The 20,676-nt window shown below is 40.6% G+C and overlaps 1 protein-coding gene across 1 annotated transcript in view; it reads right to left on the reverse strand.

The window, feature by feature from the left end:
• The window catches only part of LOC103188514 (frizzled-3), a 65,692-nt gene extending 45,209 nt beyond the window's left edge, over positions 1-20,483 (reverse strand). Inside the window, 2 exon segments of the mRNA XM_007908546.2 lie at positions 10,533-11,111; positions 20,156-20,483. Of these exon segments, the coding sequence (XP_007906737.2) occupies positions 10,533-10,745 (213 nt within the window). The 5' untranslated portion in view covers positions 10,746-11,111; positions 20,156-20,483.
• Between the last annotated feature and the right edge of the window lie 193 nt (positions 20,484-20,676).

Genomic DNA, 20,676 nt, shown 5'->3' on the forward strand with positions numbered 1-20,676 from the left:
GCAGTGTCCCACAAACAGTCGTGGATTGAAAATGACGAAATTATTATTGTTTTGTTTTGGATGGATTATTATTAGGCGTGTGGAGTAAGGAAACTTGCCCAAGCTATTGCCCTGGAATTGAACCCAGGGTAATAATCCCTTCAAAAAATAAATAATTGCTGTGTGCAATTAGCTGCCGCGTTCGCCCACAATAGAATCAATTCACTTTGCAGTATATGCTGTGAAGTGCTTTGAGACGTCTTGAAGACGTGATAAGTCGTTATATCAAATGCAGGGATTATTATTATAAGGGAAAAAACACTGCAGTTTTTTGATAGAATAATAAGCAATAAAATAATAATAATAGCAAGCATGTTTGCAGTGAAGACAGTGGCTTTACTTTACTTCTAATCTCAACCATACCTCTCCTGGAAGTGCTCTTTATCTGCTAACAGTCAGCTCTGCTCACTTGGTACCATTTTAGTCTCTGAACGAAAAGGATTTGGATTAGCCCTACATTTGGACTTGGAAATTTCACCCACAAAATATACAGTTACTCCACTGTACAGTATATACTTTGAAGCGCTTTGAGATGTCTTGAAGACGTGATAAGGCACTATATCAAATGCAAGGGTTATTATTCTTGGAACTCACAGTTCAGGCTGACAGTCCCGTGCCGTGCTGCAGTGGAACACTGCATTTCTGGAAGTGTGGCCCTTCTGATGAAGTTAAACTGAAGCCCTGGATACCTGCCTGTTCAGGTGGAAGTTAAAGATCCTGCGGCACTATTGGCAAAGATGGGAGTTTCTTGTAGTGTTCCCTCACACAATCTTCCAAATTAATTGAAAATTAATTTATGGTTGCTTAGGGAACATAGCTGTGTGCAAATTGTTCACTTTACTCACCTACAAATATAGAATAAACCAAAGCTTATTATTCACCTGATATGATGCTCAACATCACCATGGGTTAACCAGTACCACGCACCTTGGAATCGGCATTGTTAGAGCACTTGGAGCTCAGTCTAGGGTAACACAAGCGTAATATGATCTGACTGGCTGACTTTCTGCAAGCAGGTTTTGGTGATGTCAGTCATGACCAGTGAGCTATAATGGTCATGATACGATTTTATGCTCCACAGTTTCGCTGGACATGTACAACACTCAAAAGCTACAACCTCAGCTCATTAGAAAATGCCATTTGTACACCTATGTAGAATTAATGGGCCGAATGGTCCCCTTCTGTGCTGCAGATTTGCATGATTCTGTACAAAATATCACTGTAATACAAATGAAAGGACTCCTTGTCCCATAACAGCTTTGCTCTACCTTTAAAATGCAAGTACTTCTACGTGATTAATAATCAGCCTCAAGGGACTCTTTCAACAAACTCATCTGATAAACCTACAAATTGAAATGCACTTCAAACTTGATAAAATAGATGCTACCACGGTGCCAGAAAGAATTATCACCCATCATGCAGTATCACTAACATGCTCCAAAAAACACCTGGACAAGTTCTATGCTGTGGAGATGGGAAAGTCTCCCCCAGACAATATATTATTAGCTACAGACGGCGCTGGACAGCTGCTCTGCATGCAGGACACTTTAGCTCACTGAAGCGTTGTCGATCAACATACAGCACATCGTCTCTGCAACTAAGAATGCCATGAAAGTATTTAAGCTAGCTGACAAGGTTATGTGCGCACCTATGTGAGAGGCAGAGTGAGAGACATTAAACTACAAAGCCACACAGTAACATAAGCAATCCAAAAAAGCTACAATCTCAAAGTCAGTGAGGATTATTACCTTCGAAATCAGGAAGATGTCTCAAAATGCTTCACAGGATATAGGGTATGGAGTAAACGTATTTCTAGGTAAATGCGGCAGCCAATCTGTGCACAGCAATGGCCCTCAAATAGCCATGAAGTGAGGCTGTAAACTGTATGAAAAACAATTAACATTTATATAGCACCTCTATATGTGGAATTGTAAGCCAGGGGAGGAGAGGAGAAAGTTGGCTAAAAGCACGGTTGAAAAAAGGTGTCAAGCCAGTTTTGAAGATGGGGAAGGAGTTCACACCACACTTTGCTTGCTTTGCCAAGCACTCATAAAATCACTTCTGGCTTGTATCCTTTAATCTGTCCACTGTTTGATCACAGCAATTTTGTCTCAGTACACATCCAACTAAACTAACAAGAACATATGAACTGCTAGTCGAAAATAAGACCTATCTAAAAAGATCTATCTAGTTTGCGATCCACCTTCCTGGTGGTCACATGCACATGTGTCCTAAACTACCTATAACCCATAATGTTTTTCTTAAAAAACTAACTAATCTGTGTTTGAAAGAAATCAACACTCCCTGCTTCAACCATCTCCCTCGGGAGCCTGTTCACTATTCACTCACTGAAATAGTGTTTGCGTAGATTCGTTCTGAATTCACCCCCTACAATCGCAGGCCGTGTCCTCTGGTTTCACCATTCTGGACAAGCTAGACAGCCTGTCATGGTCTATATTGTTTTGTATCTTTAGAATCTTAAAGGCAGCAATCACGTTGCCTCTCAATCTTCTCTTTTCCAGCGTGAACATGCCCAATTTACTTACTTGTTCCTCATAGTCCAGTCCTTCCATTTCCTCATTCATTTTGGTTGCCCTCCTCTGTATCTTCTTGATTTCTCCAATATCCTTGTTATACAGTAATGACCAGAACTGTACACAGTCTCTTAGTATGGCCTCACCATGATTTATACAGTGGCAGGATTATCCCACTATTTTGGCTGCTATTGATCTTTTGATACATCCCAACATCTGGTTTGCTTTACTCACTGCCACAGAGCATTGTTGGGAGAGCTTCAATTATTGTCAATCAGAACCCTCAGGTCCTTTTCATTTTCCATATGTATTATTTTCCTTCTGTTCAAATAATAGCTCCTTCCAGGATTTTTTCTCCTCATGTGAAGTACTTTACATTTCTCCACATTGAATGTCATCTGCCACGATCTGCCCAATTCCCAAGTATGTTCAAATCCTCCTGTAACCTCTCTTGTTCAGCTTCGCAATCTACCACCTTCATTAGCTTGGTGTCATGTGCAAACTTAGCCACTGTGCTGCCGACTCCTAGTTCCAGATCATTTATAAAAATATTAAACAAAAGAGGTCCCAAAACAGAGCCTTGTGGAACCTCACTGGTAACATTTTCCCAGTCTGATGACATTCCCTGTACCACCACCCTCTGGGTTTTTCTGGTCAACCAGTTGCGTATCCATTGTAACATACCTCCACTGATTTGTGCTTTGTTTACTTTCAGTACCAGCCTCTCAAGTGAAACTGTATCAAAGGCCTTACTGAAATCCAGATATATAACATCCACAGGCTTACCATTATCATAGAATCATAGAATTATACAGCACAGAAGGAGGCCACTCAGCCCATTGTGTCTCGGCCGGCTCTTTAAAAAGAGCTATCAAAATCAATTCCACTCCCCCGCTTTCTCCCCACAGCCCTGCAAACTTGTCCTCCCCAAAATATTTATCTACTTCTGGCTTAAAAGTTGTTATCCAATTGGCTTTCACCATCCTTTCAGACAATGCATTGAGATCCGAATAACTCGCTGTGTGAAAAACTTTCTCCTTATCTTCCCTCAGTTTCTTTTCACTATTTTAAAATTGGTGTCCGCAGGTTACCGATCCACGTGCCAGGGGAAATAGTTTCTCTTGGTTCACCCTATTGAATCCCCTCATGATTTTGAAAACTTCTATTAAGTCTCCTCTTAACTTTCTCTGCTCCAAGGAACATAATCCCATCTTCTCTAGCCTCTCCTAATAACTGAAGTCCTTCATTCCTGGTGCCATCCTGGTAAATCTCCTTTACACCATCTCCAATGCCTTGACATCCTTCCTAAAGTGCGGTGCCCAGAACTCTCTATACTCTAGCTGAGGCCTAACCAGTGTTTTTATAAAGGTTCATTATAACTTCCTGACTTTTGTATTCTATGCTACTATTATCCAGTATCCAGGCCTAGTATCCAGTATCCTTTTTTTTAAAAAAAGAACAGCTTTATCTCCCTGTTCTGCCACCTTCAAAGATTTATTTATATGAACCCCCAGGTCTCTCTGTTCCTCCACCCCTTTTAAGATTCTACCATCTAGCTTATATTCTCTCTCCTCATTCTTCCTCCCAAAACGTATCACTTTGCATTTATCCACATTAAACTTCATCTGCCACGTGTCTGCCCATTTTACTAGTCTATCTATATCCTCTTGCAGTCTGTTACTAACTCCTCATTGTTACTACTTTCTTAGCTTAATATAATCTCCAAACTTTGATATAGGGAGTACAATTTCCAAGTCCAAGTCATTTATATAGACCAAAAACAGCAGTGGTCCCAATATTCACCCCTGGGGGACACCACTACACACTTCCCTCCAGTCAGAAAATCAACCGTTCACCACCACTCTCTGCTTTCTGTCTCCCAGCATCCATGCTGTCACTGTCGCTTTAATACCATGGACTTCTATTTTGCTTACAAGTCTCTGATGTGGCACTTTATCAAGCTCCCTTGTCACACCGTCAAAGAAAACCAGTAAATTAGATTGGCAAGATTTTCCCTTCATGAACCTATATTGCCTATCATTTATGATTTTTAATAAAATCATTTATAATATCAGTTCCTTGTAGTCATTCCTGAAATTTTCCCTTCCACACAAGATATCAACCCTTGCTTAGCCTTTCACTTGGGTTCCATGTCTCAAAGTGGGGCTTGAACCCACAATCTTCTGACAGAGGTGCGAGATGACTACCAACTGAGCCAGAAACGAGATATTGTATAAGATAAGATTAAAAAGAAAGCTTAGAATTTTTTTCACTCAGATGATTGGGATGTGGAATGCACACCCAAGTAAAGGTTCATTGTGGATTTCAAAAAGGAAGTAGATAGATAACTGAAAGTTAGAGGCTTGCTGGAGTGTGGGGCAGGGTAGTGGGATTGAACAGAGCTTTCTCTGAGAGCTGGTACCTATCAATGGCTTCCTTCTGGGCTGTAAAATCTTGGATTAGATTCATGGAACCAATGTATTAAATAATACAATACTGCAATGATGCCAGCGGTCACATCAGTGTCCCCATAATCTGTTATGCAGCTGTTTGGGATTTTATGACTCCTCTCCCCCTTAATGACCACCTATAAGAAGTCTTTACTGAATCATGGAAAAATGGTTTCATAGATGTTCTTGTGTAAACATTTGACATTACCATCAATAAGACTTAAACAGACTTTAGTTCATAAGAGCTTGAGTCAGAATGTCAGTGTAAAATGAACAAGCTTAAAGCAGATTAGCTCAGCCACAAACATCCCCTTCATCCACATTAACAGCAGCTCTAAAACTGTCTGCATCTGTAACTCAATCTCTACAATAAAACATGGATCATTCATTACAATCCCTCCACCTGGCCCCTCTTTGCTCATCTTTAGATCACACCGGAAGACTTTGCTCTCTAACCATGCCTACGGTCACCTCCCCTTTCTTCATGGCGCGGTATCAAACTACTCCATTATTCAGCACTCCAAAACACTACCCCGTGTGAAAGGCGCTATATAAATGCAATTTGTTGCTAAAATACAGGATTTGCGATTCATAGACTGGATGAACACCTGAGCTAGTAGGTGGCAGCTGAGGGGAAGGATGCCTGAAAGCATGGTCAAAGAGGTGCTTATATTCATTTTATACTATACAGGCAAAAAAAATTCCCTCACTTTATACTATAGCACTTCTGTCAGTTGATCTATTACATACCAAAGAACAAGACATCTATATTATATATTATAAGAATAAATACTTGCATTTGTTATAGCTCTTTTCACATCTTCCAGACATCTCAAAGCACTTCACACACTATACTGTAAAGTGAATTGACTGTATATCTGTGGGAAAAACGCGGCAGCAATTGCGTACAGCAATGCCCCACAAACAGCCGTGGATTGAAGTGACCAACTTATTATTGCTTTTTTTCTTGAAAAATTATCACGAGTGTGGAGTAAGGAGGGAGTTTCCGTAGTTGAGCCTTGAGGTTACGAATGCATGTATGAGGGTTTCGGTGGCCTGAGAGGTGAGGCAGCGGCAATGTTGTGGAGATGGGGGAAAGTACAGCAGGTCATGGCATGGATATGGGGGAGAAAGGACCGTTGAGGGTTGAACACGACGGCCAGGTTCCTGACTGGCTTGGTGAGGTGTGCATCCGTGGATGAGGTGCGGAGGTGCTGGCGCGGAGGGCCTCAGTCTGGCTGACTTTCCGCTGTAGAAAGTTGGTTCTCATCCAGGATTTGATATCTGACAAACAGTGTGTCAGGACATCAGTTGTCCTAGAATTGAGGGTGGAGGCAGAGAGGGAGTTGGGTGTCATCCATGTACATGTGTAAGTTGACCCCATGTCTGCGGATGTTGTCACCAAGTGAGAGCATGTAGACTTCACATCCACTTCACAATATATTTCTGTCAAGCGCTTTGCAAATGCAAAGATTATTACTTTAGATGTTAGACAAACAGCTAATTAAAACGCTGACCTTGCATTCATAGATACCTGTTTACAGCAATTATAACAAGCTATATGATGCCAGACACACTCATTGTCACCAATTTTCACTATCACTCTTGCGTGTGGAGGCAACAGGAGAGCTGACTCAGATCTTGAGTCACATCTTGCTTGATCCAGGAAAACTGATGATTTTACATTACTGGTTGCTTCCATAAAATAAACCAGCAGTGTTAAAGCAATATTAATAAAACACCAGGAAACAAAGTAGAAAGGATTATTTGGATCCACGCTGTGAGAGCTGGATTAACAGTCAATTGCTGAACCAGAACTGGGTTAATGAAGAGCTCTTCTGCCCACTAGGTTCAGCAATGCCTTGATCCAGTTCATCGAAAACATGCTTGTTCAAGAAAAAAATTAATCATTCTTAACCTTTTTTTAAAATCTAAAATGGTACTGTAAGTTTTAATATCTAATCACTACAGAGCAGAGATGCAAAATCACTTTTCCTTACTAATACTACGTGTGTAGACTTATTATGCCAACTTTTTCATTGAGACATAGAAATACTATAATAATCCTGAAAGGGGGAGACTTACAAAAGAATACCAGGAGGATGAGTAATTCCACGTGTTCCTGAAAGCACAAAGAATCTTTAGAAATGCTGCAGGGTTGAGAACTGCCATTATAAATGTGAAATGATAATCTGGCAGGTGCAAAAAAAGGATTTCAGTAGAATAGACCTTGCATTCGGCAGCCAGGGGCTGAGCGGCTATATTTCAGTCTCAGTATACCTTTTACAAACTCCCATAGGGGGACCCACAGAATCAACAGCCAACCCAACAAACCATGATGGGATTGCTCTAAAATCCATCTGATCAAATGAAAGATTAATTTTTGTGTTTTTTTTAATATCTCACTGGGATGAATCATTTTCTGATTAGAATAGTAGACGGGGAAATAAAAGCTATAATACAACACTAGAAATGTCATCTTGGTAGAACACATGAAAAGCAGGAGCCAACTCATTTTCAGCTCTACCACTACAAGCTCATCTAAAACATAGCCACCCACATCTTACATCTTATCATTGATGGCAAAGGTTTCAGACATTATACCGCCTCACACACTGGAACTCCATTCCTTAACCCCTCTCTTTTGTTCTATCAGGTTTCAAGAGAGGCTTAAAAATCTTCCTCTTCAACTATCTGTCACCTCCCTCCTCCAACTTACTCAGCGTCTGGTACTAACTCGGCAAAATGCTCTGAGACGTTACTTTACCTGAAGTTATTGTCTGTGTGAATAATGACAATACTGATGGCAGGCCTCACAGCTGAACTTGATCCAGCTGTCGATTTACATAAGCATGTGGTCTCGGTAACAATCAGAAAGAGAAACCCTGGAAATGCTGAGGGTTATCTAATCTGCTGTCCGGGCTGAGAACAGGTAACTAAACAGATTTCTGTAGTTTCTGGCAGGCGATCAGAATAGAACTTCAGAGATATTAATACATTTCTTATTAGACTGGATACAGCACTTGGAATCAATCTAAAACTCCCAATGTAATGAAGATTTACAACCAAAAATTCCAGCAATTTCTTATGAACTTCCACAAGTTAAAATGACAGACACATCACCCTCAGCATATGTGGAAGCGCACTACAAGGTACAAGCATGGTATTAAAATCTCTACAGAGGGAACTGTAGCCATTAAAATGTCGTATCATGGTAGTGAGCAAGGTGGACATGCATGCAAGTCTGTATTTAATGTACAAATGCGGATTAAACCATTTAAGCTTCTGTTTTTTCTAAATGCCTATAATCTGCCAGGGCTGAAAGGAGATCATGCTGCCGACCTATATGTAGAAAATCGCTTAATTTTATTATCTGATTTGGTCCCCACTAGGTCTCACAAGTTCAGATGGATAATTTGTGGAGCACCTGACATAATACAGTATTAGAAAAAGGGAAATCAGATCACCGAACAAAAATATAACCCCATTTTATAGTGGTACAATTCCTTGGTTAAATATCATGGATCAGGCTTGTGGGTACGTGCCCAGAGGGTATCTATCTCCCATAATGCAAATTGTGATAAAGACACCAATCTATACGTTTGTGACTTCAAATTATTTTAAGACAGCTCGTCGCCACACATCAGCCAGTGCTGCTTTTTGAGCCAATTACATGATACAAGGAACCTCACACCCAATGCAGCCAAAATCCTGATCCACGCATTTGTCACCTTCCACCTTGATTACTCCAATGCCCTCCTTCCTCGTTTCCCCAGCTCAACCATTCACAAAATCCAGTTATTTAAGAATGCCGACACCCGTATCTTCATCCACACAAACGTGTACCCCCATCATCTCAGTCTTCGTTACGACTCATTGGCTTCCCATCACAGAATTATGTAACTTTACAGAATAAGGTGCATCTTTATTGAAGCAGAGAAAGTGGGGGAAGGGACCTGATGGAAGTTTATCACATCCTGGTTTTGTTGGGGCCAACGGGGAGAAGTTATCTCCATTGAAATGGGAGTCATTAACTAGGGGACATAATTATAAGATATACACAGAACAGCAAAATGAAAATTTAGAAGGGAGTTTTCAAACCCAGAGTATGGTTGGGATGTGGAACTCCCTGCTGAGTAGGGTGTTGGAAATTGAGTCCATTGTAGCTTTCAAGAGGGAAATAGTAGATAGGCAGATGAAAGAGGGGAGCTTGAAGAGGTATGGGGATAAGACTGAGTGGTGGGACTGCAATGATAAACATATAATACTTCTTGCATTTGATATAGCACCTTACCACAACTTTGAGACATCTTAAAGTGCTTCACAGAATGTAGTGTAAAGCGAATTGACTGTAATTTGTGTGGAAAATATAGATATAAACTTGTGTGATCTACTTGCTCTGAGAGCCGTGCAGACTCGGTGTATATTTCTATATTTTTATGAGGGACCTGTAAATGACCTGAGCCAACTAAGCGAAGATGATAGGTAATGGTGTGAGAACAGATTGGAGAGGTGGGGATACCAGGGAGTCAATTGATTTGAAGTGCAAGTGAATATCTTGAAATCGATCCATTTTGTAACAAGCAGCACATGGAGTCTGGCAAAAACTGGGATGATTGGGGTGCCAAGTTTGGTATGAGTGAGAACACGTAGGCGATGAGAGAATTGAAATGCGTGCATACAGGACACCGGGATTAAACTTATACCTTACTCATAGCCAATGCAGACTCAATGGGCCAAATGGCTTCCTTATGCACTGCAAATTTCTATGATGCAGCCCTTCATGAGATGTCTTGAAGATGTGATAAGGCACATCATAGGCAAGGATTATCAATATTATTATCAAGTCTGTGCAACGTTTCTCCATACAAGCCATCTATTCTCATCCCAATCACTTGCTCACTTTCCTTAATGTTCCTCCCCTTTAAAGGTATCTGCCCAACTTCAAAAGAATTGCTGGACTCCACTTCAATCACATTCTATCACAGTGTTTCTATATGCTGACCAGCTTCTACATAAATAATTTTTTTAAATTTACTTGAGAAACTGTCAGTTTCTAACGAGAACAACTTTCATTTAAATAGCGGTCTTTATGTGCGTATTTTGATAGTGGTGGTTGCCACCTCGGAGCGCTTAGTTGCTAACTATGTAGAAGGGTGTGAAATATACTGGTCCAGAGGACCACAGAGGTAAAATTAGTTGAAATGTTTGAACGAGATAACTACTTTCGGAGAAAGATATTAAGGCGTTACTGTATTAAGGCAGTGAAACTGGTATTAAGGCCATTTTCAATGCAATAAGAGAGCAGACTTCACAGGTTGAATAGCCTCGGATCCTATGTGGCGAAACCACCCGCTAGAAAAGTTCCGAAGCAGCAATGACGGAAACTTGATATCAAGTAACTTGCTGCCTTTGTCAGTCAGGTCCTAAGATTGAAAGGAAAGAAACAAACATAATCGCTTCAAACAAAAGACCCAAACCTAATTGGGTATGTACAAAATCAGCTTACCTCCATAGCCAGGGCTGCAGTCTGCTGATCATAGTGATTCAAAAGGTTCGGCATGAAAGTGGTGTTGTAAGGCAGCTCCTGGCACATCCGCAAGGCAATGGGTTCACAGGCAAACATACTGTGGCCACCTCCTTGGCTCAGGAATATAGAGAGACCACAAAGTGTCCAGAGCATTTTCCTCACATTGGCAGCCATCATGCCTGTGGTGTTCATCGGGGAAAACAAAACACGCCTTTTCAACCAACAGAGTGAAGAAAAACAGGTTCTCTTCTCGAGTGCTTGCTTTTTAAATCTTCTTTGTTCATTCCAGTCTCCATTCAGCCTGTAACCTGGCCCCGCCTCACTCACTCAGTCACTGATTTTTGAGTTTATCAAGTGCAGCATTCAGTGTTTTTTTTTTAAAAATGAAAGATTTATGGGTTGTTAGCAGACTTGGACACTGTTAAACCAGGCTCTGGTGGTGAAACATTTCCTTTTGTTTTGTGGTGAATCTCCATGTGGCCTCATTGGTTGTTAAGCACATTCCCATTCTGCTCAGGAAGACTTCTACCACCAAAGTGAAAAGCCTATATTTGAAACCTGTGAACACAAACATGAACAAGGTTAGTAACCCCACTCACATTTTATCTGGAAGATTGTTGGCCAGGTCACTGCTGTCCCTTCGCTTTTCAAGTAGTGCCTTGGGATCTTTGATGTCAACGTGAATGGGCAGATGGTTTAACATCTCATCAGTGATGGCACATCTGACAATGCAGTGTTCCCCTAGCACTGCATGGAGCATGAGCATAGACTGATCTCAAAATCCTTTCGTAGGCCTTGTGAGCCCACAATCCTGATTCAGAGGCAAAATTATATTAGTTCATTCTTAATACTATTTCAGTTTGTACTGTCCTTCAGGAACCCATTTGCAATTGCTACCATGTTTATGCAGTCATTGATGATTTCAAATGGAACACAACAAAATATAGGCACTACCATCTCCTGCCAACAGATCCCAAATACTTTAGTATATTCGGTAATCCTGGTATAAGTATAGTCATGAAAATTATTTCTTTTTTTAATGTAATTCTGACATGCATCAGGTAAATTCTTCCTTGCGAGAAGTACAATCTTAAAATGGTTCCATTAGCTCATGCAGCTCAGTGCTTCACCCAAGTGGCCAGTCGTCAAGCCTAGACAGCAGGTTACTGAACTGTAGAAGGTACTTCAGCATGTTTTGTGCCTTGCTCAAAAGCAAGCTGTCTGTCTGTTACTAAAGAAGGGGAGCAGTCTGTGGCATAGGAGGGAAACAAAGGAGTGAGGAGAGAAATAATACAAATAATAGGATGGGAAAAGTGGCAGCTCTGCTAATCTGAGCAATTATATGCTTGACAATTGAGGATATGCCTGGTTGGCTCAATGGTAGAACTCTCGCCTCCGAGTCACAAGCCCCAAATCGGGACTTGGAATCACACACTCCAATGAGACGCTGGGGGAGGGTGTTACATTGTCAGAGGTGACGTCCTTTCGCTTAACATCTCATCCTTCCTTTGGCTTTAACTTTCAGATGGATGTTAAAGGCACTATTCAAAAAAGTGTGTCTCCTGGTGTCCTGGCCAACAAATCCCCCAAAATAAAGTTGATTACTCAACGACAACAAATTACATTTGTATAACACCTTTCATGTCAACACAACGTCCCAAGGCGCTGGAGTCAGGGACCCGCACCCGACCTGATGGTTGCAATCAGGAGGGGTGGAGGGTGACTGAAGGCACGGTCAAAGAAGAAGGTCTTGAGATAGCTCTCAAAGGAGGCAAGGGAGAGGGTGAGGCGGAGGGACTGTGGGATGGAGTTCCAGAGGGTGCAGGCAGGGAGGCTGAAGGCCCACCTGCCAATGGTGGAATGGAAAAGGCGGTGGAGGTGATTCAGACCAGAGCCTGTTGAGAGGAGGGAGTGGAGAGGTTGGTAGCATTAGGAGGTCATATAGGTAGGGAGTAGCAAGGCCATGGAGCGCTTTGCAGGTGAGGATCACGATCTTGAACTGTATTCTCTGAGTTATTAGCTGACAAAGACATTATTTTCAAAACTTGAAAGGAGGGAAGGCAGGTTTAATTGTGCCAAGATCAGTAAGTTACTGTACAAACAGTCAGCTTTTTCTGAAAGTTATGAAACGATTATCAAGAATAGAACGGTACAAACTGTCAGGACAGAAGGCGGTCGTTTGGTCCTTTGTTTCGCGTCAGTGCTGGCTCTTTTAAAGAGCAATCCGTTCAGTCCCATTTACCTGCCTTTTCCCCATACTCCTGCAGTTTACACCTATTTAGATATCCACCTTTTCCCTTTTGAAAGCCAATGGATTCTGTGTCATCCACTGCTCCCGGCAGGGCATTCCATATCCTAACAGCTCAATATTAAAAATCTAATCTCCCTATTTAATCATTTCAGCTAAGTTAACTTGATGCCCTCTAGTCACTGACTCAGCAACCAGTGGAAATAATTGACTCTATTTAAACCCCCAAATCACAACAATTACATACCCTCCATACCCATTTTACCTCAGTAAAAACAATTTCAAATTCACAAAAGATGTCCTTCGCATCAAGATTCATTCCAGCTATTGCATCTGTTCTAGTAATCCTTCTCAAGAGCTTTCAGTACTAGAAAGATTATCCAAGATGCCTCAGGAGTGATTTACACCAAAGGCACACATCCATCCTCAGTGCTGTCCTGAAACAGAATCTTATTGCAGCACTGGGCTCTCAGCAAGCACATGGCCAATGGAGAAATGCTGCAATACACTAAACCAAACAGCTTTCCTAATGACTACAACAAGTGCAAAATTTGTGAATTTAAATTATTAATACATTTGTTCAATTATTTTCTAATTGTGGAGTCCTGTGGTTAGAGTACTCGCCTTGCAAGCGACAGATCTGGGTTCGATTTCTGGCAGGGTGAAATTTTGGGCACATTTCCTTACTCCGCACGACTGTAATAACCCCTCAAGAAAAAAATAATAATTTGGTCACTCAATCTGGCTGTTTGTGGGACACTGCTGTATGCAATTGGCTGTCATGTTTTGCCCGCAAATATAGTCAATTTGTTTCACAGTATATTCTGTAAAGTGCTTTGAGACATCTAGAAGATGTGAAAGTGCTATATCAAAATGCAAAAAAAACAGTAATTAAGAAATTGACAGTTCCAAGCACACATCTTTTGATGAGCATTCTTGAAGCATTCCTTCATACAAGTGCACAGATGAACCTTCCTGTAGTTGGTTATACAATCACATTTATGTGCAGAGGTTTGCCCTGGGGGTCTCTCTCTCTACTTGCAATTCATTTGATCTTGTCCATCACCCTTTCAAGTTTTGCAGTAACATGAGTCATTCCTTGGCTGACTAGACGAGCAGCAGAACTGCTCCAAGGGCTTTCTGAGACCATTATTCAAAACGATACAGTGTAAGATGCAAAAATTACACTCAGTGTAAGCTGCAGGTATCGGTATTAAAACAAAACAGAGAAGAGTTTTAAAAAAAATCTGAAGAAACCAAACTCTCCAAAACTTTGTGCACAATTTTTGCATTTCCTCTTCCTTTGCTACGATAGATCAATGAACCCTTCTGATCAAATAGGGAGATTAGATTTTTAATATTGAGTTGTTAGGATATGGAATGCCCTGCCGGGAGCAGTGGATGACACAGAATCCATTGGCTTTCAAAAGGGAAAAGGATGGATATCTAATTATTATTATTGTTTAAAATTTATTTTTGCAGAGATAAAACAGCTTGCTGCTACCTCCCTTACAAAAGTTCACAGTCTCACCTACCGGACAATTATTTGGGTATATTAAACTAAAATATGTGGTTTATTATTAGTCAGTTTAAACTATTTTGATTTGGGGTGAATGTAAAGCAGTACACATAGGCAGATGGTTAGATAGACTTTGGAAGACATAACCCAAAAACATCCAAATCCACTACCTTCCAACAAAGGCAGATTTTTCCAACATTGACACTAAGGAAATATTAAGCACAGGGGGATAAACACTGCTCCTTCACCTCTGGAACCTACCTATGAATCATACTCAGCTTACTGGGTGAAAAACTTCTCTTTCTGATGTTTCAAACGGTCCCGTGTAAAATGAGCTGGGACTGCTACAATCAAGAGACCAGCTGATCAAAGCCCAGAATACAAAATCTGCCTGAAGTTCAGGACAGATCATCTTAAGAGTGTCCAGAAGAACAGCAGTTGTTGAGACATAGAAAAGGCTAAGTGGAGCACCTTGTTGAGCAATGGAAGAGCTTTATTCTGCATTGGAACTCGGCTATACCTGGCCTGGTAATACTGATTACCCGTCAGGTAACTGAGATCTGCAGAAGTACTTCAAAGACTCTTTAAAGACCCTGTGATATATTCTGGCTGGTCATATGCACTCTATATTACTAAATGACCTTGATCTCCAATGTTCCTGCCAATATGGCTATAGTTAAAGGTGGCTCAAATCTCCCAGTAAAATCATAGGAACATAGGAAATGCTAGACGAAAACAGGAACCAGATCCATCTAGTCCACCTTCTACCTTCCTGGTAGTCGCCTGCTACAATAATATAGATGTTAATAACAATTAATTATGTATGGATTAGTCTACAGTGGAAAGCTTTGGGAACCTTAGATCTAAAGTTGAAAACGTAAACAGAAGTCGCTGGGAACACTCAGCAGGTTAGGCAGCATCTATGGAGAAAGGAAAGAGAGTCAACGTTTCGGGTCCATGACCCTTCGTCACTGTAGTGGTAACATGCACACCGGTTCAGATGATAAAACAACCTTTTTTAAGGAACATCTTGTGTTAAATACAGAGGTAGTAAATATCACACTCATCATTCTTGATATGAGAGAAGGTGGTTACAATTCAAATATGCAGCTTATGCAATTTATCTCAGTACTAGACTTTCTCACATTCATCACAGCACAGCTGGCACTCAATCCCCTATCCCTACAAATTGGGCTCACAGGTAACTTGTTTCAGAAGGAGTTGACGTTATAGTACACAACTTTTCCAACTAATGTTAGAAAATTGCAAGAGTTTAAAGGGCCTTTACAGGGCGCTAGAAGACTTTTGATCACCACTCTGTGAGTTTCCAATATTGAAAGGGAACACGCACATTCCCGATAGAAAGATCACTTGGAAAAGCATCGACTGAGTCACTATTCTTTATCCCTCAATGAGGATACTCTTGCACAATAAATAGAGTATCTTCACCCATGTCTACCATAACTGTAATCACTAAAATACAGTAAAACTGTCCTTACTGATTTCACAATCTATACTAACACAATGTTTATGACCTTCAGAGCATAAATATATCTTTGGTGATAGATAACAACTTGCATTTATACAGTATCTCAAACTGCTTCACAGGATATACTGTAAAATGTAGCGATTGTGTGCTTTGTGGGCAAAACGCGGCAGCCAATGCGCACAGCAGTGTCCCACAAACAGTCGTGGATTGAGTAACCAAATTATTTTTTTTCAAGGATTATTAGCCTTGGAAAGTGATCCACCAATCGACTAACAAGCGGTTAACAAGATGGCATTCAGACAATTCCACTATCTGAACACTTCAGCAAGAAATACCGCCACATTCGGAATGTATAATTTTTGAAGTGTTTACAGTATTCACTTTGGATAGCTTCAGATGACTGGATGTGCAGTCACCTTCTTTGCATTATGTATCTCTTTATCTTGCGCACATTATTCCAAATAATAAATAATGTGAAGAATATTTAGATCCATAATAAATAATTGTTGCATTTGATATAGCGCCTTATCACATCTTATATTTATTACAAACAACTTGCAACTTAACGTAGGATAAGCAGAGGAGTGTTTTACAGAGAAGGGTGTTGGATTCATGTCAGGGGAGAGGGTGATCATACGTGCGGTCGAAGAGGTAGGTTTTAAGATAGGATGTAAAGTCAGAGAGGGCACGAGATGTAGGTAGAGGGAGGGATTTCCAGACATTAGGGGCGTACAATCTGAAGCTTTTAGAGGATTAAATACAAATGTCTTCAATATTTGGTTTGACCAACAACACAATTTTAAAACTTGCATTCATACATAGAAAACAATTAACCCTCATAAGAAGGCATTTATTTGGGGTGGTTCTGCTTTTCAAAATGGTGGAATAATGGGATGAGGATATAATTTTGAATTGGTAAGGAAAGATAAACTCCACTTCTCCCTAATCACCAAGTTAGGTTTTCTACCTTTAGTAAGTATGATGAATTTATTCAAAATAAACTGTTTAAAATGTACTTTTTTTTCAAGCTTGCTTTAAAGTCACTGCATTGCAAATAATTCCCGAAACAAAAGAGAAGGGAATTTTATAGCTAACATACACTCATCCCCTGCAGGATGTTGGATGCGCAAGTTACATTTGCATTTCGCAGGCCATCATTTATAAACAAAGGCTTTGGCACTTGGAATTATTCTATTAGTATTTAACTGCCACTGGAACCATGACAAAGTACCATTAAAAAGATTATTGAGCTGTCACCCTCAGCTCATAGCTGAGTGTTATTTGACAAGTTGGAATGATCAGTATAAATTTTCACACAATAACAACTTGCATTTATATAGTGGCCTTCACATGCGGTAGCATCCCGCAGCACTTATGGATGGGTGGATGGAGTGCACACGCTCACAAAAATTCAAATAGAACTAAATTTGGCAATTTCAAAAAATGACACAACATGGAAGTTCTGCATAGTTTCCACACGTTTCAAGATTGAATACCTTCTTCCTTTGTACTTCACCTTTCAACTCATTGAAATATACTAATAGACTACTGAAATAGCAGAAGCAGAGTGTCACATAAATAAATAGTTTGGGTTTATGGAACACTTCTGGCTGTAACAAAGCAGATCTTTACACTTCGTCTGAGAGAGATTAGCATCTGAGACCAAATATCAACTCCAACTCTCCTCCTTTGTTGCAGTCAATGTCATGTTAGGCTTTCCTCATGGTGCCTGGAATCTACCCATGAATAAACTAAAACCATTTAATTTTTTGTGGCATGGCAAACAAATTCCTGAACAAACAGGAAGACTGCCAATCTTTTCGTATGCCTAATTTGCTCTCATAACTTGTTAAACTAACAGCAGCTCTCTTCAACCAATCCTTTGTTTTATCTTTCCTCTTTAGAAAAGCAGGTGTCCTTCCAGTTCACTACCCCACTAGCTTCACACACCCACTTCAACACCGAACAAATGCTTAATTGTACTGACAGTCACAGGTGTATGAAGCTGAGACCAGCCCACACTCCTACCTTTACGAGCCTGCAGTCAAACATTGAAATCCTCAGAAGAATGCTCAAACAGAAAAGTGTCTCCTGTTGCAATGCAATATTTGCTACTGGCATCTATGCCCCCGCAACCTGGAACTCTCTGCCTCAATTTCTTCACCTTACCAGTCTTCAGATCACACCTGAAGATCTTTCTCCTAGACCATGGCTATGATCACCTCCCCTCTGTCTCTCCCTCCCCCCCCAACCCACTCAGCATCAACCCACCACACTTAAGCGAGATGCTACCCTGCATGAAGGGCTCTACATAAATGCAAGTTGTTGTTGGCAATTACAAGAAGCAGCCTTTAGGCAGATATTACATCAAAACAAACCAATTTTTGGTCAATCAAGAAATTTAATTGCAAATTTCAACTTCAATTGTGAAGAGCTGCTCAGTACAAATTCTCTCAGGACCTCTAGTTTGCCATGAGATTTAAATCCTCCCTCACCAGACTCATTCTCAACAGCAAACTTTCCGATGAATTGTTTGTAACTTCAAAAGGGAACTAGATAAATAATAAAAGGGAATAAGCTACAGTGGTACAGGGAAAGAGCAGGTAAATGAGACTGAAAGGAGTGGCCCATAAAATAGCCACCATAGACACACTGGGCTAAATGCTGTATATTTATATGATTTTATGATCACTTTCCGAAGCTGAATAAAGATCAGCGCTGGTCTGGATAAAAGTACTCTCACCCACCCCCTTCCAACAAAAAACAAAGACTAAAATAATAACCAAAACTAATTTTCAGAAGAAAGAGCAGGTGGAATACACATTTTTATAAGCAAAATAATTTTCTTTATTATATAAAAATGCTATGTGGTTATCAGACTACAGTTCTACAGTTGAAACACCTCTTGATATTGTCACAGTTAAAAACTGCTCATCCATCGTCACGTCGCTTTGCTTTCAACAACTATGTCCTGTTCCCTGGAAATCCCAAAATGCCCTTGCCTTGCTCCCACACCCATCTTCACCCCATTTTCATTACTGTATTATCTTTAAAACCCATCTCTTTAGCTGTGCTGTGGTTCCTCCCCCTTCTTGGTGATTCTCATTATTTTGGTGTTATATTTCAAGCCCCATGTCAGGAATTTGAGCGTAAGAGTCTTGGTACTGCTGTAATAGGAACTGTCCAAATGTCATTTGTTGTAAAGGTATCCTCAGCCCAAACACAACTAAAGTACATGTAAAAAAATAATCGTGCAAAAAAGCACTTCAAAAACAGATCGATTCGAACAAATCAACCGGGATTTGGTTTCGGGCAGGAAAAGAAAAGGCAATTACAGATCAGAATCAAAGCCAAAAAAAAAAGTAATCGGTTACTGTGGATTATTTCACTCCCATTATTAGATTTGGTGAGTGGATACCAAGCAAATGGCAGCACTTTGTTCTGACCGTCCAGTGCAAACCACCCGATAAAATTGGTCATTCGTCTTCATGGCTGTTCATAGAATATTTAAGTTGCACTTAAATTGACTGTCGCAATCGCATACAAAACACAATAAGGTTCTATATCAAATGCAAGGATTATTAGTATTAGATTTAAAACCATTTGTGCAATGTAAATTTGCATCAAAGTTAACCAGGAATCAGGTTAACAATCCCAAACACTTTGATTTAATGGCACATCCGAAGGAAGGCACCTCTGACAATGCAGCTCTTTACTATTAAATACTATTAAATATTAATAACTTAAATAATGAGGATAAATAAAAGACAATAAATGAGAAACAGTAAGATGTTAAATAAAAGAAAATATTAAGGAGCAAATAAAGAAAAAACTCCTCGCACCATAAAAAAATCAAATGAAAACATGAGGAGAAAGAGAAATTAAATGAGACATTAAAGAGAGAGAATATCGAAAGACATGAAAGAAAAAAACATTACACACAGAAATCTGAGAAAATATTAAATAAAATCAAACGAAGAGAATTAAAAGAAAATTTGAAAGACAGAGAAAGAGAAATTGGAAGAAATTGTGAACAAAATAAGAGAAAATATCGAGAAATCGAACGAAAATATTAAAGGCAGAAATTAGAAGTAACATTAGAGAAGATGACAGAGAAAATACTAAGGAAATTAATGAGAAAATACTAAATAAATAGAACATTAAATAGGGGGAAAAATACCGAACAAGAAAAAAAGAAATTCGGAAAAAAACATCAAAACGGGGGAAAAAAATATGAAAAAACGAGAAAAATATCACCGACAAGAAATGAAATAACGTAAAATGCAGAAAATAAATCAAAACTCAAGTAGATAAATAAAAATAGACTGAGGCCGGAGAGACGGTACCTGTGAGGGGGACTCACACCGACGATAAAACCAACCGACGAAGACCGTTGCTCCTCCGATTCAAACCCGCCCTCAGCCGCCGGGGCTCGCCGCGCGCTCGGTGCTGCACATTTTCAAACCACTCTCCCTCCCCTCCCTCCCTCGCTATTTGTTCTCTGATCGATGCACCTGTCAGCCCTGCAGCCCGGGCTGCTTTACCGCTATTGCAATAGTCGGTAGCCTCCGCCGTTATTGCAATTTAACGGGACAGAGACAGAGCGAGAGAGAGCGCGCGCCCGCTCGCGTCGCTCACCGTTTAACCCGGCTGCCGGCTCACTCCCCCCCCCCCACCACCACGCGCGCACGGCGCGCGAGAGGTCGCGCAAGCCCCGTCGCCACCACGCCTCCTACACGAGGCCTGATTGGCTGCAGGAGGCCGACCAATGGCGACAGGCGTTACTCGGCGCCCCTGGAGACCCGGCACTGCTCCCGTGGCGCGGCCCGGGTTGGGCGGGTTTTGTGGCGGGCTGCGCGTGAAACAA

The sequence above is a fragment of the Callorhinchus milii genome, unplaced genomic scaffold (genome assembly GCF_018977255.1).
Source record: "Callorhinchus milii isolate IMCB2004 unplaced genomic scaffold, IMCB_Cmil_1.0 Scaffold85, whole genome shotgun sequence".
Taxonomy (NCBI): domain Eukaryota; kingdom Metazoa; phylum Chordata; class Chondrichthyes; order Chimaeriformes; family Callorhinchidae; genus Callorhinchus; species Callorhinchus milii.